The sequence below is a fragment of the Plectropomus leopardus genome, chromosome 17 (genome assembly GCF_026936395.1).
Source record: "Plectropomus leopardus strain MGB_pleo_1.0 chromosome 17, ASM2693639v1, whole genome shotgun sequence".
Taxonomy (NCBI): Eukaryota; Metazoa; Chordata; class Actinopteri; order Perciformes; family Serranidae; genus Plectropomus; species Plectropomus leopardus.
Genome location: NC_142192.1, coordinates 25,803,932 through 25,818,860, shown reverse-complemented (window position 1 = coordinate 25,818,860; position 14,929 = coordinate 25,803,932). Strand labels below are relative to the sequence as shown.

The following is a 14,929-nucleotide window of genomic DNA, read 5'->3' as shown; positions in this document are numbered from 1 at the left end:
TCATGCTTAGCTTAAGCCCAGCTGTCTCTCTGCTTGATCACACTGTGGTTACCAGGGACACACATAGCATTAGTGGGCTCCACAGTGCACGAGTAGTAAACCTCTCTCGTCAGATGTGAGCACACCACACACAATCTCTTTAAACAGTAGATCAGTAAAGAGGGAAAAAAATCATCGTTGTTGCACTGGGAGGCAATGATCTTTGTACCGTGTTGTGTTGCTCCTTGAAGACAGTGGTGGTCAATTTAGTAGCCAAGATGAAAGATGCACTCAGACTACATAGGGAGCAGAAAGACTTGTTTGGCTTCAATGCGTGATCTGTCATTTTCTGTGCCAGGAAAAGCTAATTTCACTTCCTCCGTGACTCAAAGTAGCTGCAGCCCTGTCTCACTCGGAGCAAAAGCATAGAATTATGGAGGGAGCTCACTTAACAAGATGCTTAAATGCCACCTTTAGGTCTTTTTATGTGATATACCTCTATTTAAAATGTTTTATTGATTAGTTATTCTGTCAAACAAGGAAAAAGGATTTGCATACCTGCTCAATTGAACTCTGTGTTTTTTAATAATGCATGACAAGGTTGCTAAAGGGATGTTTAAACACATAGTTATGACAAAATATGCTTTGGACAAAGAAAGAAGGGTGTATTCAGAAAAGAAATCACTTGAGAGAGGGTGTTTTCTAGACGGACTTAATGTTTCCCTGCATATTTGTGGCTTTAATTTAATTTCTGATTAAATAGCACTTTGTTCTGTGTTCGATGGCCTGCATGATCATGTAATGGTCCTTCTGATTTTTTTCTTATTAGAAACTTTTGGTGATTTTTTTTTTATTATGTCCGCTTCCTGCTTCCCCTTCTCTTACCCCATGACAGTTTAGGGCTCTAAAATATTCTTGGTCACATGAATATAGGCCAAGTTTCACTTTTTTCTCAGTGTAGCGGCTGTACAAAATACTGATTTGACCTAACGTTTACCCCAAAGATTCACTCAAGTTGCTTATTTGGATAAAAAATACTCATGCTTTTTTATGCTTTTTGCTTTTTGTTTTGATGTCATGTAGCTAGAGATGAAATTATTAGTTGGTGGATAGAAAAATAGTCAATTTTGGAGCATAAATAGTAAAAAAAAAAAAAAAAGGAAAAAGAGTAAAAAGCTAAACATTATGTGGTTTCAGTTTCTTACCTGAGCAGTTCTGCTGCTTTTCTTTGTCATATAGGAAATTAAACTGAATATCTTTGTTGGCGGTGCTTGTGGAAGACGGAAAACAACAGGATAATAAAAATAAACAAGTAAGCATTACATAAAAAAGCCTTTATTATGGTGGCTTAATCATTAAAAAAGCCATCATGTTTCGACCAAAAAACGGTCTTCGTCAGGGCTTCAAAAACATATGCATTGTGGATATGGCCCCACATATACAGGGGCAGGAGCCACATATAATTGATTGACTTTGAAGCAGTTCCTTATGGCTTGTGTTTGGCAGTTTTTCACAATTTTGGTTCAACAAAAACTTTATATGAACTCAAACATGAAACCCTTTTTTAATGGCAGTGTGTGCAAATAGTCTGAGGAGAAAAGGAGATGGACAGGGGAGTTTATTTGTCCAGTTGCATAATTTTTTCAATACTGTAGATAAGCAGTAATTGTCATGCCACAGTAAGCCTGAAATCAGTATACTGCTGCATTCCTACAGGCAGGTTGCAGTAACATCAGCCATAATAGCTCGAAAAAAAGAATACTTTGCAAGACAGCCAAGCTTACTTACAGAGAAAATACAGAGAAAAATAAGAAAAGAAAAAAATAATGTCCTTGTTTTTTTTGGGTTTTTTTTACGCAAAGGTGGAGCTGACTGACATCTCTAGTATTATATGAATGAATTTGGGAATTTGAAGAACTTGCTAAATGTTGATGGTAGAGAAGAAGGCAAGTTGAGGGAGAAATGTTGTCTTCATTGAATTTGTGTGGTATGGAGTAAGTGTGTAGGCGTTACTTTTTCCTCAGAGAAGAAGGCAAGAACATGTATTTATATAGACATTTATATTCTTTCAGTTTTATCGAACGTATGTGTTTATATCCATGAGCCTTTTCCACTTGTTGCCATTTTTCTGCACTCATAAAATAACCTGAGCCAGTGCTGTTGAGTGAAGTAAGACAACAAACCCAGTCAAGTGAAATAGTGCAAGTTAGAAACAAATTTTTCACTGAAATGACTGGTTTTAATTATCTGCTAGTTGACGGAAGGAAAATTAATCTGCAACTGTTTTGATAATCAAATAAATAATTTAAAAAAAAATTTTTTTTTTAAGCCTGACACTTCCTCTCTCCAGCTTCTCAGTTGTGAGAGTGTGTTGCTTTTATTTGTCGTATGTGATAGTAAACAGAATATATTTGGGTTTTGGACTGTTGGACAGACAAACAAGAAATTTGTAGACATTAACTTGGGCTTAAGGACATTTTGACTGACATTTTATTTACTTACCAATTAATCCATTAACCGAGATATAAAAATAATTGTCAGTTGCTGCTGTAAACTGTTTATCTAAACCCCACAGAGTTGGGTTGGTTGGTGTTTGCTGTGGTAAATAGATGTGTTGTGGAGGAAGGATGGGTTCAGGCATTTCGTGTTGAGACACGCATATCTACTGTGGTAGTGTGGCAGCTGAGGCAGCTATATATAGTTACAGCTCTGGTTTTGGTGGAAGAGGAGGGCCTTGAGCTCACTGTAAAGCCCTTTCTGTAGTACCTGTATGTGCACCCAGCAAGCAGAGAAACCAAAACACAAGTACAATATCATAGTATCATGAGTTTTTCTTACAGAAATTACTTCCACACATATTTACCTCATTATTTGAGTCTTTGGCCACCTTTTATATAAACGTACTTCATCTTAACACTATATATAAGACATGGAAAAGCATAATAGTATTGTATTTGTATGAAATGGGGTTTGTCTCAAGCATATGGTAATTTCTGTGGTCAGAGTTTGCGGTTGCAGTGTCGTATCAGATTGCATTTTATTAAAATTGCTTTGCTCACCCACACATGTACATACAACCAAACACAGAATGTTATACAAACACATTTTGCTGCTCGCAAAACTTTCCATAGACACTATCAACACAACGCACCATAACAGAGGCATAAAGGAATGCACCTGAATTACTATTGAATCCACTTGAAATGCTTGTGACACATAATGTGAAATTACAGACACAGGGTGCTTGGTAGGCCTTTTGTTGCCATCGGTAACAAGGCCAGTAGGACAAAGTGGAGTGAATCATCAGATGGTTTTAATCCAAGTCGTGACAAAGACAAAAACAGACTAACACCTTTTTTTCCCGAGATTGTATCATAAGCATAATAACGCTATGGAAAAGCTGAATGATAACACAATCAGGCTAATGGTTTGTTTGTGTGATGGATGAGGAGGAGGAGGCGGAGAAGGAGGGGAGTAGCAGGGAGCAGGGGAGGTGATTTGGGGCCCAGACTAGTTGAGGGCATGTTAGGAAGCGTGTTTTCAGGAAGCGATGGGGAGGGTCCTGATTGTCCGTGCTCTCGCGCTTCACTTGCTAACTGGAGCGTGTGGGTGCATGGAGTTCAGGAGGACCCCCACAGTCCCTTAGCTGTCAGTTAACAAAAGCTTTAAGCAGCCTCCTCCAACCTCCTCTCCATACCACCAACACAAGGTTATTTTAATATCGTTTGTAAATATATTTTCTGCCTTTTGTCTTCTTTTGTTGCAACTAAATTCAGAGCCAAGATGTGCCGTACGCGTTTACTGTTTGAACATTTTGCAGACACTCGTTTATACTGTTAGTAGTGTTGATGTGTGAGATAAATGTGTTTTTATTGAGTCACTTGATGAAGTACTGAGCATATACAGTATGTGCTATGCCTGCAGCTTTTTACGCTAAAATACAAGACCGACCTGTGTTATGTACCTGTGCATGTATGTACGTAATGTGTATGTGAGTGAGATGCATGCATGCGATTGCGTGTAACGGTAATCCCAGACTCTCCGTGCAGCACCCCCTCCATATGGCCCTGCTGCTGTCTGTCTGAGACGAGCTCGGTCTTTGTTTCTGCGTGAGGGGTGGGCGCCCTGTATGTCTGGGTGGAGCTGGGGGCGGGCTGAAGGATAATTGCAGGTCATTGTTTCGCCAGCCCCTTGTTGACCCATGTAGGCCAGGGGCCAGAGTTACGGATCAATCAAGCGGTATATGTGCGCCTCAGGGTCTCTGAGGCCATTTCAGTGCATTCAAGCAGGTGTCACTGATGAGACAGTTTGCAACAAGCTTGGCGTTACGCCGCGTACATTCATCTTTTAAAATGTGACATGTAATGCAGAGATAATGGCACACGCTTTCACTGCTGCCACCTTTGTTCGCATTCAAAATAAATGCCAAACATGCTTGTGTTGAAGCTTCGTCCTTTTGTGGCGAGGAATCCATTCGTTTCCCTTAAGAGTCTGGTAGGTTTAGCTTTCACTGAGAGGAGGAATTGGATGAAAGTCGCAGGGCTGCAGGATATGCAAAGAAATCAAAGTGTGATTGGGCTACGTTAAAGGATTTTGCAATTGTGATATGAATTGCAAGTTCAGTGGGAATGGGACTTTTTCAATTTATTTCATTTTCACTGAAAAAAACATAAAATTGATGTTAATGTAATCTTTGCTGGGGTCTGGAGTGTGATTTGATAAAAGGGACATCTCTGTTGCACTACAATGTGTCATTTATAATGGTATGTTGTGAGACATTTTACCTTTATCAAATAAGTGGAGCTCCTGTGATTTGAATATTGCACTCATAATATTTCGATTAATTTTGCAGCCCTAGTTATATGAACACTTAAAATGAGGAAAGTTACTGATATTCTCATTATGCAAAGTAGTGACTTGCATGTAAACAATGTAAACAAAAGCCCATAAACTTTTAAGATGGTGGTAATTTACAATCACTTTTCTCTCTCTGCAGGCCCGCCCGCCCCTCCCTCTCTGTTTCAGCCTCCGCGGCGTCCCGGCCTCGGCACGGTGGGGAAACCCATCAGGCTCCTGGCGAACCACTTCCAGGTGCAGATTCCCAAGATTGATGTATATCACTATGATATCGACATCAAGCCTGAGAAACGGCCTCGAAGGGTCAACAGGTAGGTCCTACTGACGGGTTTGAGCAAAAAAATGCGCAAGGGGTTGAGAAAATTTGTCGTATATTTTGACAATTTTTAATGAGGTACGATAGTGGTAATTTATTTCTGTCCCTGTTAATAAATTTCCTAAAGGAATGCACATAATGGACATAATAATTTTATAAGTAACATCAAGGCATTTAATTAAAAGGAAAAATAAAAAAGGTAAACAAGGTATAAGCTGATGTTTGCACCTATTATACCTAATGGTTTTTTCTCAGGATTTCTCATAAGTAATCTTATTTAGGTGCCAATTGCATCTGCAACTATAATAACCACAGTCTGCCTGATGAGAACCATGTCTCTAAGGGACAAGATATTTTAGATGCCAAGTAATGGGCAAAATTAGAAAAAAAAGCATTTTGTTTTTATTGCAGTATGAAATTGGGACTCCTTAAAAACTTGATGTTTTACCTGGATGGGTGTGGTTTTGCAGGACACAGTTGTGAACGCTTCTGCAAGCTCTGTGACCGTCTCAGCCCATGCTGAATGCAAGTTTATACTTAATATGATAACCTGCATGCAGCTTTGCAAGATTGCAGATCACAAAACCTATTTTGGTTTGATGAAAATGAGAAGTTGGACTGCATGGCAAAGTATGAAATAGTTTTATTTCTAAAGCAGAAAATAGACTAACTAGACTGGTAATTCACTAAAAGTATGAAAACATAAAGAATATACTGTTCATGTGTTTCTATAATTTGTATATCTGGTCTCACACCTGTTCACATGGAAACCGACAGTCTGCCTTGTAAGCCTGTTTGGACTTACAAATGGATTTTTCTTCTTGAACACAATTTAGTCCATCTAAGTGTCACTGTGTTTCAGAAAAAAAAGTTGTACAAATGTTTTAGAATAAAGTTATGATAGTTAATGTGAAAATGTATCAGCAGTCAGGTAGGAGTCAAAATCTGAAGGGAAGTCTAGCTGTGGTACAGCCGTGCAGCAGAACAAGGAGCAAAAATGTAAGTATATCTTCATAAATTTAGTTAGGAGTGAGGTTTCCTGTACTTTTAATCATGGGGTTAGTGCAAAATCAGGCTTATGAAAAAAAAAGAGAAAAGAGAGAATGCAGATCAGCCACACAATACTGTGTAGTGCAGGATGTAAGGCACCGCCCCTGGGTGACATGTCAAGTTTTTAGGGAGTCCTGTATGAAATGTTGTCACCAGAAATGCTAAGTCAGTCATCCTGTCGTCCCCGTCTCTTGTAGGGAAGTGGTTGACACCATGGTGCGGCACTTCAAGATGCAGATCTTTGGAGACCGACAGCCTGGTTACGATGGGAAGAGGAACATGTACACAGCACATCCACTGCCAATTGGGAGAGACAGGGTTGGTATTTCACACACTGGACCCTCATGTCATGAGCATGAACACCCATTAATCTGTGTGTCTTTTTTTTTTTTTTAAAGAAAAGTATATGTGTATGTCTTGTTAAAAAAACAAGTTTGTGCTAATGGATACAGAAAAGGAGAAATGGTTTGCCTTTAAACTGGGATTTGTTCATATTTTAGGCAGGAGGTGTCAGGCACATAAATGGTTTAGTGGATTATTTTGATTGTTTGTGGGTTTGTAAGTGAACGGTTGCCAGCTGGATCAGTCTGGAAAGTCTGGACCAGGAATGTGAGACCAGCACTGATGCACTAGGACCTGTAATGGAGATTAACCCCAGTCTCTTGAATGCTCTTACATTTACTTACCTTTTCTGTTAATTGATGCCTAGTCTTTTTTTAACAAATAAAGTAAAATGATACACTACAGTCAACTCTGACAAACATCTCCACCCATACATACAGTATTTAAAACAGCACAAAGTAAGAAAAAAATGTGTAAGAGAAAAAGAGGTAGAGAAAGGCCACGGTACACATTCATATATAGGATATTTTGGGTCACAATAATAATACATTATATTTAATTTCTGTCCAAACTCAATCTCTATTATATATGTCGATGTCTATTGGTTTACACTTGCCAAGTGCTTATTCAAAAAAGATTTTACCTTGAAAAAATGTGATAGTTCAACACATGGAGCAACTTTTGTTATCAGTTAGCACTGATGTCCTATATATCCTTTACATAATGAGTATACATAAAATAAATTAATGCAAATTTTAAAAAAGGAAGTTTTTGATCCTTTCTAGAAGTTATTTTCTAATACTTACACTGCGTTATAGAGAAAACCTGACAGTAAGTATTGATGTTTGACAAAAAAAATCTGTAATTTGTATGAAATCTCTGGGAATAAGAGACGTTTATCTTCAAATTTTAACATTTAATCATGAATGGAGACATCAATACTAATATCTTTCTTGACAGTGTCGAGATGTTTTAGGGTATTAGGACCTTATCTTACACACAGCACAGCGAAATAGTCATTGCCAGCAAGTAGCAAACATACTCGCACACATCTGTGCAGCCATGGACTGCAGGTCTTAAAATGATGTGTGGTCACATGCATTGTTGACGCATTTTTATTTGACAGCAAAAACCAATTGTGCTTTTGACCAACAAAAAACTGTTAATAAATTAAATGCTAATTTAAAGGTGCATATTCAGATTGTAAGATGTGCTTACATAGGTGGATTCACAACACGCATGCACTCATGTTCACACAAGGATGTGTGGATGGGTTGCAAATGGGTTGAATAATACATCATTAATGAGGGAAATATTAATAACATTCTCTGCAGAGCTGCTCTTCAACTCCAGATTAAAAGCTATGCTGTGGGCATTCATGCATGAGGAGCAGTGTAACTTCACTGATTTTTTTTCAGAGGCTCAAAGTTAAGTCCTTCTTTCTCTTTCAAGTTTATAACCACAGTTTTTAGTTTTGCTGCTTAATGTCTCACAACATCTGTCTGCTGCAGTGACATCACTGCTCTAATTAGTCTCCGCTGAAGCTGCTCGCTTCTCCAACTTGCCAAATTCAGATTATAGATAGCAGTGCACCTTGGCTGTTAAAATGAATGCTATACATAGCTGAAATAGGCCCCGATGTCTTAGTTTTCATGGTTTACTTAACCCTTTGAAACCTGGGCAAATAGGCTTGATTTCTTTAAAAAACATGGAAAGAAGGCAATGAGCAACCAAAGGAGAAATGACCCAAAAATTAGACAGAAATTTGTAAAAAGTAGAAAAAATTTGACTTAAAATTAGCAAATAAAGAAACCAAAACACACACACACACACACACACACACACACACACACAAGAAAATGGGAGAGTAGAAAAAAAAGGATATGACTTGAAAAAAGTGCTTAAAAATGATAATTCTCTAAAATAATTTAAATGTAATAATGATGATAATTATAAACATAGTTTAGATTTAGAAATATTTCTCTCTATATAATATATTTATAATTTCTTGGAAACTGTGGGACATTTCTGGCCTAGTAGCTCTTTGCCCCTTTGTCCCCAAGTTTTTGAAATTTAACCAGTTTGCTCAGGGCTCAAAGATTCCAATACTAATAGCTAAAACAAAAGTAGTGAAATTGAAAGTGTATTTTTGTTTAAAAAAAATGGAAAAACTTTGTGTATTACTAAAAACTACTACTTTACTGCTCATAGAGCAAATTGACATCAGAATTAAGTACATTTTTCCCCCAGTTTTTGGATTCTTGCCTACATGCGTTGACTCTGTGTTGCTTTGCTAATTTAAAGTCTAAATGTCTTTTGTCGTGTCAAGGACAAACCAGTTCATCAAGAATTCTTTCCGTGTTGCCGTCTTTATCCCAATCTACTTTGCCCTTCGGTCTTTATTGCCTTTTATCTCCTCGCCACCTGTTCATCAATCCATTTCCCTCCTCATCTTTTGTATTTGTCCCCTCCCTTTGTCCTCTCTCTCCATCTTTAGGTGGACCTGGAGGTGACTCTGCCTGGTGAGGGGAAAGATCAGACGTTTAAGGTGTCTTTGCAGTGGGTGTCTGTGGTCAGTCTTCAGATGCTGCTGGAAGCCCTGTCCGGTCACCTAAACGAGGTCCCCGAAGACTCTGTTCAGGCTCTGGATGTCATCACACGGCATCTTCCTTCCATGAGGTATCGACACTCGTCACCTCAAACACACCGCCCACATCTTTCTCACATCTGTCAACAGAGTTATTGCTTTTCATCTTTCATTTGTCTGTATAACTTTAATTTCCTGCCATCCTGTGTCTTCCTGACCAAATCATATTACAGTCAAATTACATTTTCATGAAAGTTTCATTGAGTTTAACAGCTTCAGTAAGATCTGAACCACAGGGCACTGCTTTCCTGATTTGTCTGTCCATCTCCATAAAGGGATTTTAAAATTTCTGAACACTTTGATTTGAATGTCACATCACACTAAAATTATGACAGAAAAATGTGAGAAATCAGTTCATCGCACACAGATGATGAACAGGCAACTGTTATGTTTTAACCTGGACCCTTTTTCCCATGTTTTTTTTTTTTAAATTAACTAGTGAGGATGACAATTTTTGTGATTGGTCCAGTATTGAGAGAGATCGATTGAGCCACTGTGGCAAAAAAGGCTGCAGTGTAATCCCTACGAGTAATAGTGCACCGCTGATTCACGTCCACTGTGTTTTTTTACACACTCAGATTGGTATTATAAGTGTCTGACAACACTCCTCCCCAGAGAACATTTAAGTGTTATTGCTTTTGCTTTCTTAATTGCGAGATGCATTATACTTGTGAAGTGGAAGCAGGAGGCGTCTCCTGTACGTATCCAGTGGGCCTGGAGAACTTAAATGGTCTTCCAGTGTTGTATTTTGAGTTCTAGCTATATTTTGTGTATGCGTCCACAGAAACTTCCACCTCAAGCTGTTGAACCCAAACATTTTCCCACAACAATCAAATCTAAACTTTAATCTGGTTTATTATTTAAAAAAATGATCTTGTTGACATTTCATTTATTGAGGTAGTTTGACTCTAAGTTGATTAATTTGGTTCATTATTTGATCTTTGTCTTTGTGCACACAGGTACACTCCTGTGGGGCGTTCGTTTTTCTCCCCGCCGGAGGGCTACTATCATCCCCTGGGTGGAGGCAGGGAGGTGTGGTTTGGTTTCCATCAGTCCGTCCGTCCTGCCATGTGGAACATGATGCTTAACATCGATGGTAAGCTCATCGGCTTCAACCTGTGATCTTAAAATCTTTCTTTGTTGTTTAATTGTCTCTTATAATATTAACAGATCATGCAGTTTTATGACCTATGGTTATGACATATTGATAAACCTTCAAAACAGTATCTGTTACTTAAATTAAATTTCAGGGATTGTATTCCAGTGTCTCTCCTCCAGCAGTGAATCGCTCTTGATTTCCTTTTTCCAAACACAAGGCTGACGCCAGTGTAAACAACCGTTAAGTCAGTTGAAATTGTAAAACTCGCATATTTCACAACGCATTTTGGCACTAAAGCCAGTTCCTAAATCTATTTAGAGTGAAGAGGTAGTTGTGATGTCTGCTTAACACCAAGACCAGAAACACCAACAATCTCACTCTATAGCCCCTTTTAAACATATGCACTATGACCCTGAACTTATTGACACACGACCCAGAGGAGCTGTATGTGAGAATACATATGTTTTAATCAGTTAGACGGGAAATAAAATGGAATTATTTCTCGCCAGCTAGCTTGTAAAAAGTCCATGTAATGTGAAACTGAACCCGTGTGTGAGTAGACTATGTCATTGTCTGGGAAAAGTGGGTGTGTTGATGTTGTGTCTCGTGCGACTGGCACAAAACTGGAAGAATACAAACATCCGAGGGTGAAGAAGAGAGGCCATTTTACACGAAGACGCTAACAAAAATGTCTAACAGGAGAGACGACAAAATCCTGGAACTTCTGTCCGTAATAGCCATCATGGACAATTTCCACAGCGTGCTTTTTGTGTCACGTCCTGCCTCCTGCATGCCACCCGTGCACCAACCCTTGCCCAAACCAAACACAGTATTTCCATAAAGTTCCTCTCAGAGAGTCCGCAGAACTGTTCAGTCCAAAAACGCCCAATGTCTGGAGCACATATGAAAAAACGAATTTTATATGACAGTAAGTCACTGTCTGTGTCTCAAAAGCCTTTATAAAAGTCCTTCTTGTGGAAAGATGTTTAGCAGTCCATAGATGTTGCTGATGAGATCAGTCCATTATTTTTGTCAGCAAGAAGATGCTTTAAAGCTCCATTTATTACTGCTCCATCCCCACTCTCCAATTCTACAATATGACCACACTCTTCTTATTATATCCAGTATCATTAACTCATTTGGCTCTGTTGTATTGTTTTAAGTTATTGATTTATGGGGCCAATATTCTGAATAATGTCGTATCTGTTGTTCTCCCTCAGTGTCAGCCACAGCTTTCTACCGCGCTCAGCCTGTGATCGAGTTCATGTGCGAGGTGCTCGATATACAGAACATCAACGAACAGACCAAACCACTGACAGACTCGCAGCGCGTCAAATTCACCAAGGAAATAAGAGGTGAGTGCTCAATTCCAGCACACACACACACACACACACACACACACACACACACACACACACACACACACACACACACACACACACACACACACACACACACACACACACACACTTGTTTTTTCCATCAAGTGAAAAGCGCTAAACTTAACAGACACATTATATACACAACTTCTGTGACTCAGTGTATCAGCAGAGATTACACAGAGGTGTGGGCCTTCAAGCAACATGCATGTTTGTTTTTATGCAATGTATACGAAGCTACACCCACTTACATACTGGATACCCACCACATACACAATGCTGCACACTTGTTCCTAACCTCACAGTGACAGAAACAAGCCACTCACATCAGAAAATATGTCCATTAGATTCACTCAAATGTTCACAATTGATCTCCTGAATATGGCTTTTATTCATAGATCACAGATTTATTTTAATGTAAGAAAGTCCTGCTGATTTGAGCAGCTCCAGTCTTCATTTATCTCCACTTCTGTACCTGCAAATATACAAAGAAACACAGAGTAACATTGCAGGAGATAATTGGATTTTTCTGACACTGTGGAATTTCAGCTGCATATTTTCTACAGCAGACACTTGTAAGATCTCTAAATTCTTCTTTTCGGTGTGTGTGTTTTGAGTTGTGACAAATGTGTTAAGAGAAACGACAGAGAGCTAACACATCCTGTATGCAATCAACTGCCTTGTCAGCATTTGTCTTTATAAAGGCCCCTAAACAACTGACGGTGAACAGAAAAGCACAATTTTAACCTGCTAAATTTAAATATTTTGAAATATTTGAAAATACAGTCGGGTGGAAAAGGGAACTGCTTCTTCAACTCGGTAACAGTTCTTTTCTTTAATGTTTTTTTTTTAAAAAAACAGGCTTGAAAGTTGAGGTCACACACTGTGGTCAAATGAAGAGGAAGTACCGTGTGTGCAATGTGACACGCCGACCTGCCAGCCACCAAACGTAAGTGCTCATCACTTTGCTCACCCTCATACTGCACGTCAGCAAAGGCAGCATTGTACGTGTAGTGCAAAGTACCTTGTAAATATACAGTTAATGCATCTTAAGTCATATTTTCCTTTTTGTGTTTTACATGCTCATGAGGAACTGTGTATGTTTCACTCACATTTTCCATTTATTCACAGGTTCCCCCTACAACTCGAGAACGGCCAAGCCATGGAGTGCACAGTAGCTCAGTATTTCAAGCAGAAGTACAATCTGCAGCTCAAATATCCACATTTACCCTGTCTTCAAGTAGGCCAGGAACAGAAGCACACCTACCTTCCACTGGAGGTGAGACAGAGGCTGTGTTGATGTCCAGTGTGTAGGATTAAGGGGTATGTTTTGGCAGAAGTGGAATATAATTTAATAAGTTTGCTTTTTTTAGTGTACAATCAGCTGAAAATAACAATTGTTCTGTTTTCGTTACCTTAGAATGAACCATACATATTTACTTAGGGAGCAGGTCCTCGCCCAGGGAGTTGGCAGTTTTCAGCGGCAGTGTTTTTACAGTAGCTCAGAACCAACAAACTAAATTCTGGTGCCAGATAGGGCCATGTATGTTTTTGTGTAGGTCATCGTAGTGAGCTGCCCCTTTGGATGAGAGCATACAAAACGCAAAGATTTTCATAAAGTGATACTTCTTTATTCAGTGTTTTTACCAGTTAAATCACGAGGTGTGTCTGTTTGGGAGAGGGTGAGTCTTCTGGGTGTAGTTCAGTTCCCAGCAAAAACCTCGTGAACATCTCGAGCTGAAGTTATTAGAGAACAAAGGTAGGCCACACTGTCTGTGTGTGCGTGACGGCTACCTCGCTGAACTTCTGCAGCGTTTCTGCTGCTTGCTGAATGTAAATCTAGTATTTCCAAAACTAAAAGCTGGTACTCCACTAATTTATGTAGCCGTGCTAGCAGAAACATTGTCAAAGTGCTTTCATTTTGAAACGGAAACAGGATGTGTTGCAAAAAAAAGAATTTATATGCTTTTTATATCTGTGACAGACATAAACATTGAACCTATAGTGAAAGGCAGGTAGTATGTCAATATGACCATCAAAGGACCATTTGTACAGTGATTTTTTGTTGTAACATGCACATTATGCAGAAAAAATAGGCAAACCTTTTTTCTTTTGATGTTCTGCCCTTGTGCAGCACTGCTCATGAGGACAGTGTTCCCCGGGCGTCAGCAGGTACTGGGCCAGCAGACCTGTCTGCAAAGAGCTCAGCAGCGTTAGAGAAAAACTGATCTGTAACGTGAAGCTGCTTTATTCATTGTTTTTACTGGTGTCAATCATTTGGTCCGTTTGTTTTGGAGAGGAAGAGACCTCTGTGGATAATTCAGCTCCTGGTACAATCCTCCTGAACGAAGATCACTAAAGGAATTCTAGTTTCAGCTGGTTGCAATCGGCAGTCCTCCCGCTAAATCTTACACACTGGTCCTTAAAATATCATTATTTCAGTTTCGAGTTTAATAAAAAAATCTTAATCTGAAATGTTTCTGTCTGCTCTGTAGGTCTGTAACATCGTAGCGGGCCAGCGCTGTATCAAGAAGCTGACAGACAACCAGACGTCCACCATGATCAAAGCTACAGCTCGCTCAGCCCCCGACAGACAGGAGGAGATCAGCAGACTGGTGAGTGCTGTTCCCTCGTATGGTGGGAAGCAACTGGAGCAGCTGGCATGTGGTTGATTTTTCTCAGAGGACTTGTAGTTTTTAGTTGTAGCCTCTGATATGAAATCAGGCTTGCCGTCTTGCTGAATATGAGCGAAATCGACAAGACAAATCAAACAACTCTTGTACTCTTGTTTGTCATATAAGATGACAAACAAGAGTACATCTCCGCATTCGTTCTTACTCATTCTTCACAATTTTGAGGTCTTCTCAACCTTCCAATTCCTCTTCCTGACTTTCTCCTCTCTTCTCAGGTCAAAAGTAACAGCATGGTCGGGGGCCCCGACCCTTACCTGAAGGAATTTGGCATTGTCGTGCACAATGACATGACAGAAGTGACAGGGCGTGTCCTCCCAGCGCCCATGCTGCAGTATGGGGGCCGGGTGAGTACAGACACAGGGCGGGACTGTGGCAGGGTGAGTACTGGGCAGGGGCTGCACTCCAGGGGCGCACACCTAACTGGGATAACACAGGGTGGGGGGCATCACAGAGTGGATGCTGGGACAACGGGGGGAGATCCAGGTTTGCAGAGGTCACTCATCGAAAGTGTATGAGAATTTATAATGTAATTTTTTTTGTTTTTTGATAATCAAATAATCCACTGAA

At 39.6% G+C, this 14,929-nt stretch overlaps 1 protein-coding gene across 7 annotated transcripts in view; it reads left to right on the top strand.

Moving 5' to 3' along the window:
• Positions 1 to 14,929, top strand: part of ago4 (argonaute RISC component 4) — a 35,558-nt gene that overhangs the window by 4,300 nt on the left and 16,329 nt on the right. For 4 of the 7 annotated variants that reach the window (XM_042506061.2, XM_042506058.2, XM_042506059.2 and 1 more), the window contains exons 2-10: positions 4,976 to 5,147; positions 6,400 to 6,520; positions 9,042 to 9,223; positions 10,151 to 10,287; positions 11,511 to 11,645; positions 12,531 to 12,618; positions 12,801 to 12,948; positions 14,165 to 14,284; positions 14,578 to 14,739. In XM_042506061.2, the coding sequence (XP_042361995.1) occupies positions 4,976 to 5,147; positions 6,400 to 6,520; positions 9,042 to 9,223; positions 10,151 to 10,287; positions 11,511 to 11,645; positions 12,531 to 12,618; positions 12,801 to 12,948; positions 14,165 to 14,284; positions 14,578 to 14,739 (1,265 nt within the window). The remainder of the gene's footprint in view (positions 1 to 4,975; positions 5,148 to 6,399; positions 6,521 to 9,041; positions 9,224 to 10,150; positions 10,288 to 11,510; positions 11,646 to 12,530; positions 12,619 to 12,800; positions 12,949 to 14,164; positions 14,285 to 14,577; positions 14,740 to 14,929) is intronic. The other 3 variants (XM_042506064.2, XM_042506062.2, XM_042506060.2) reach the window with 1 other exon arrangement.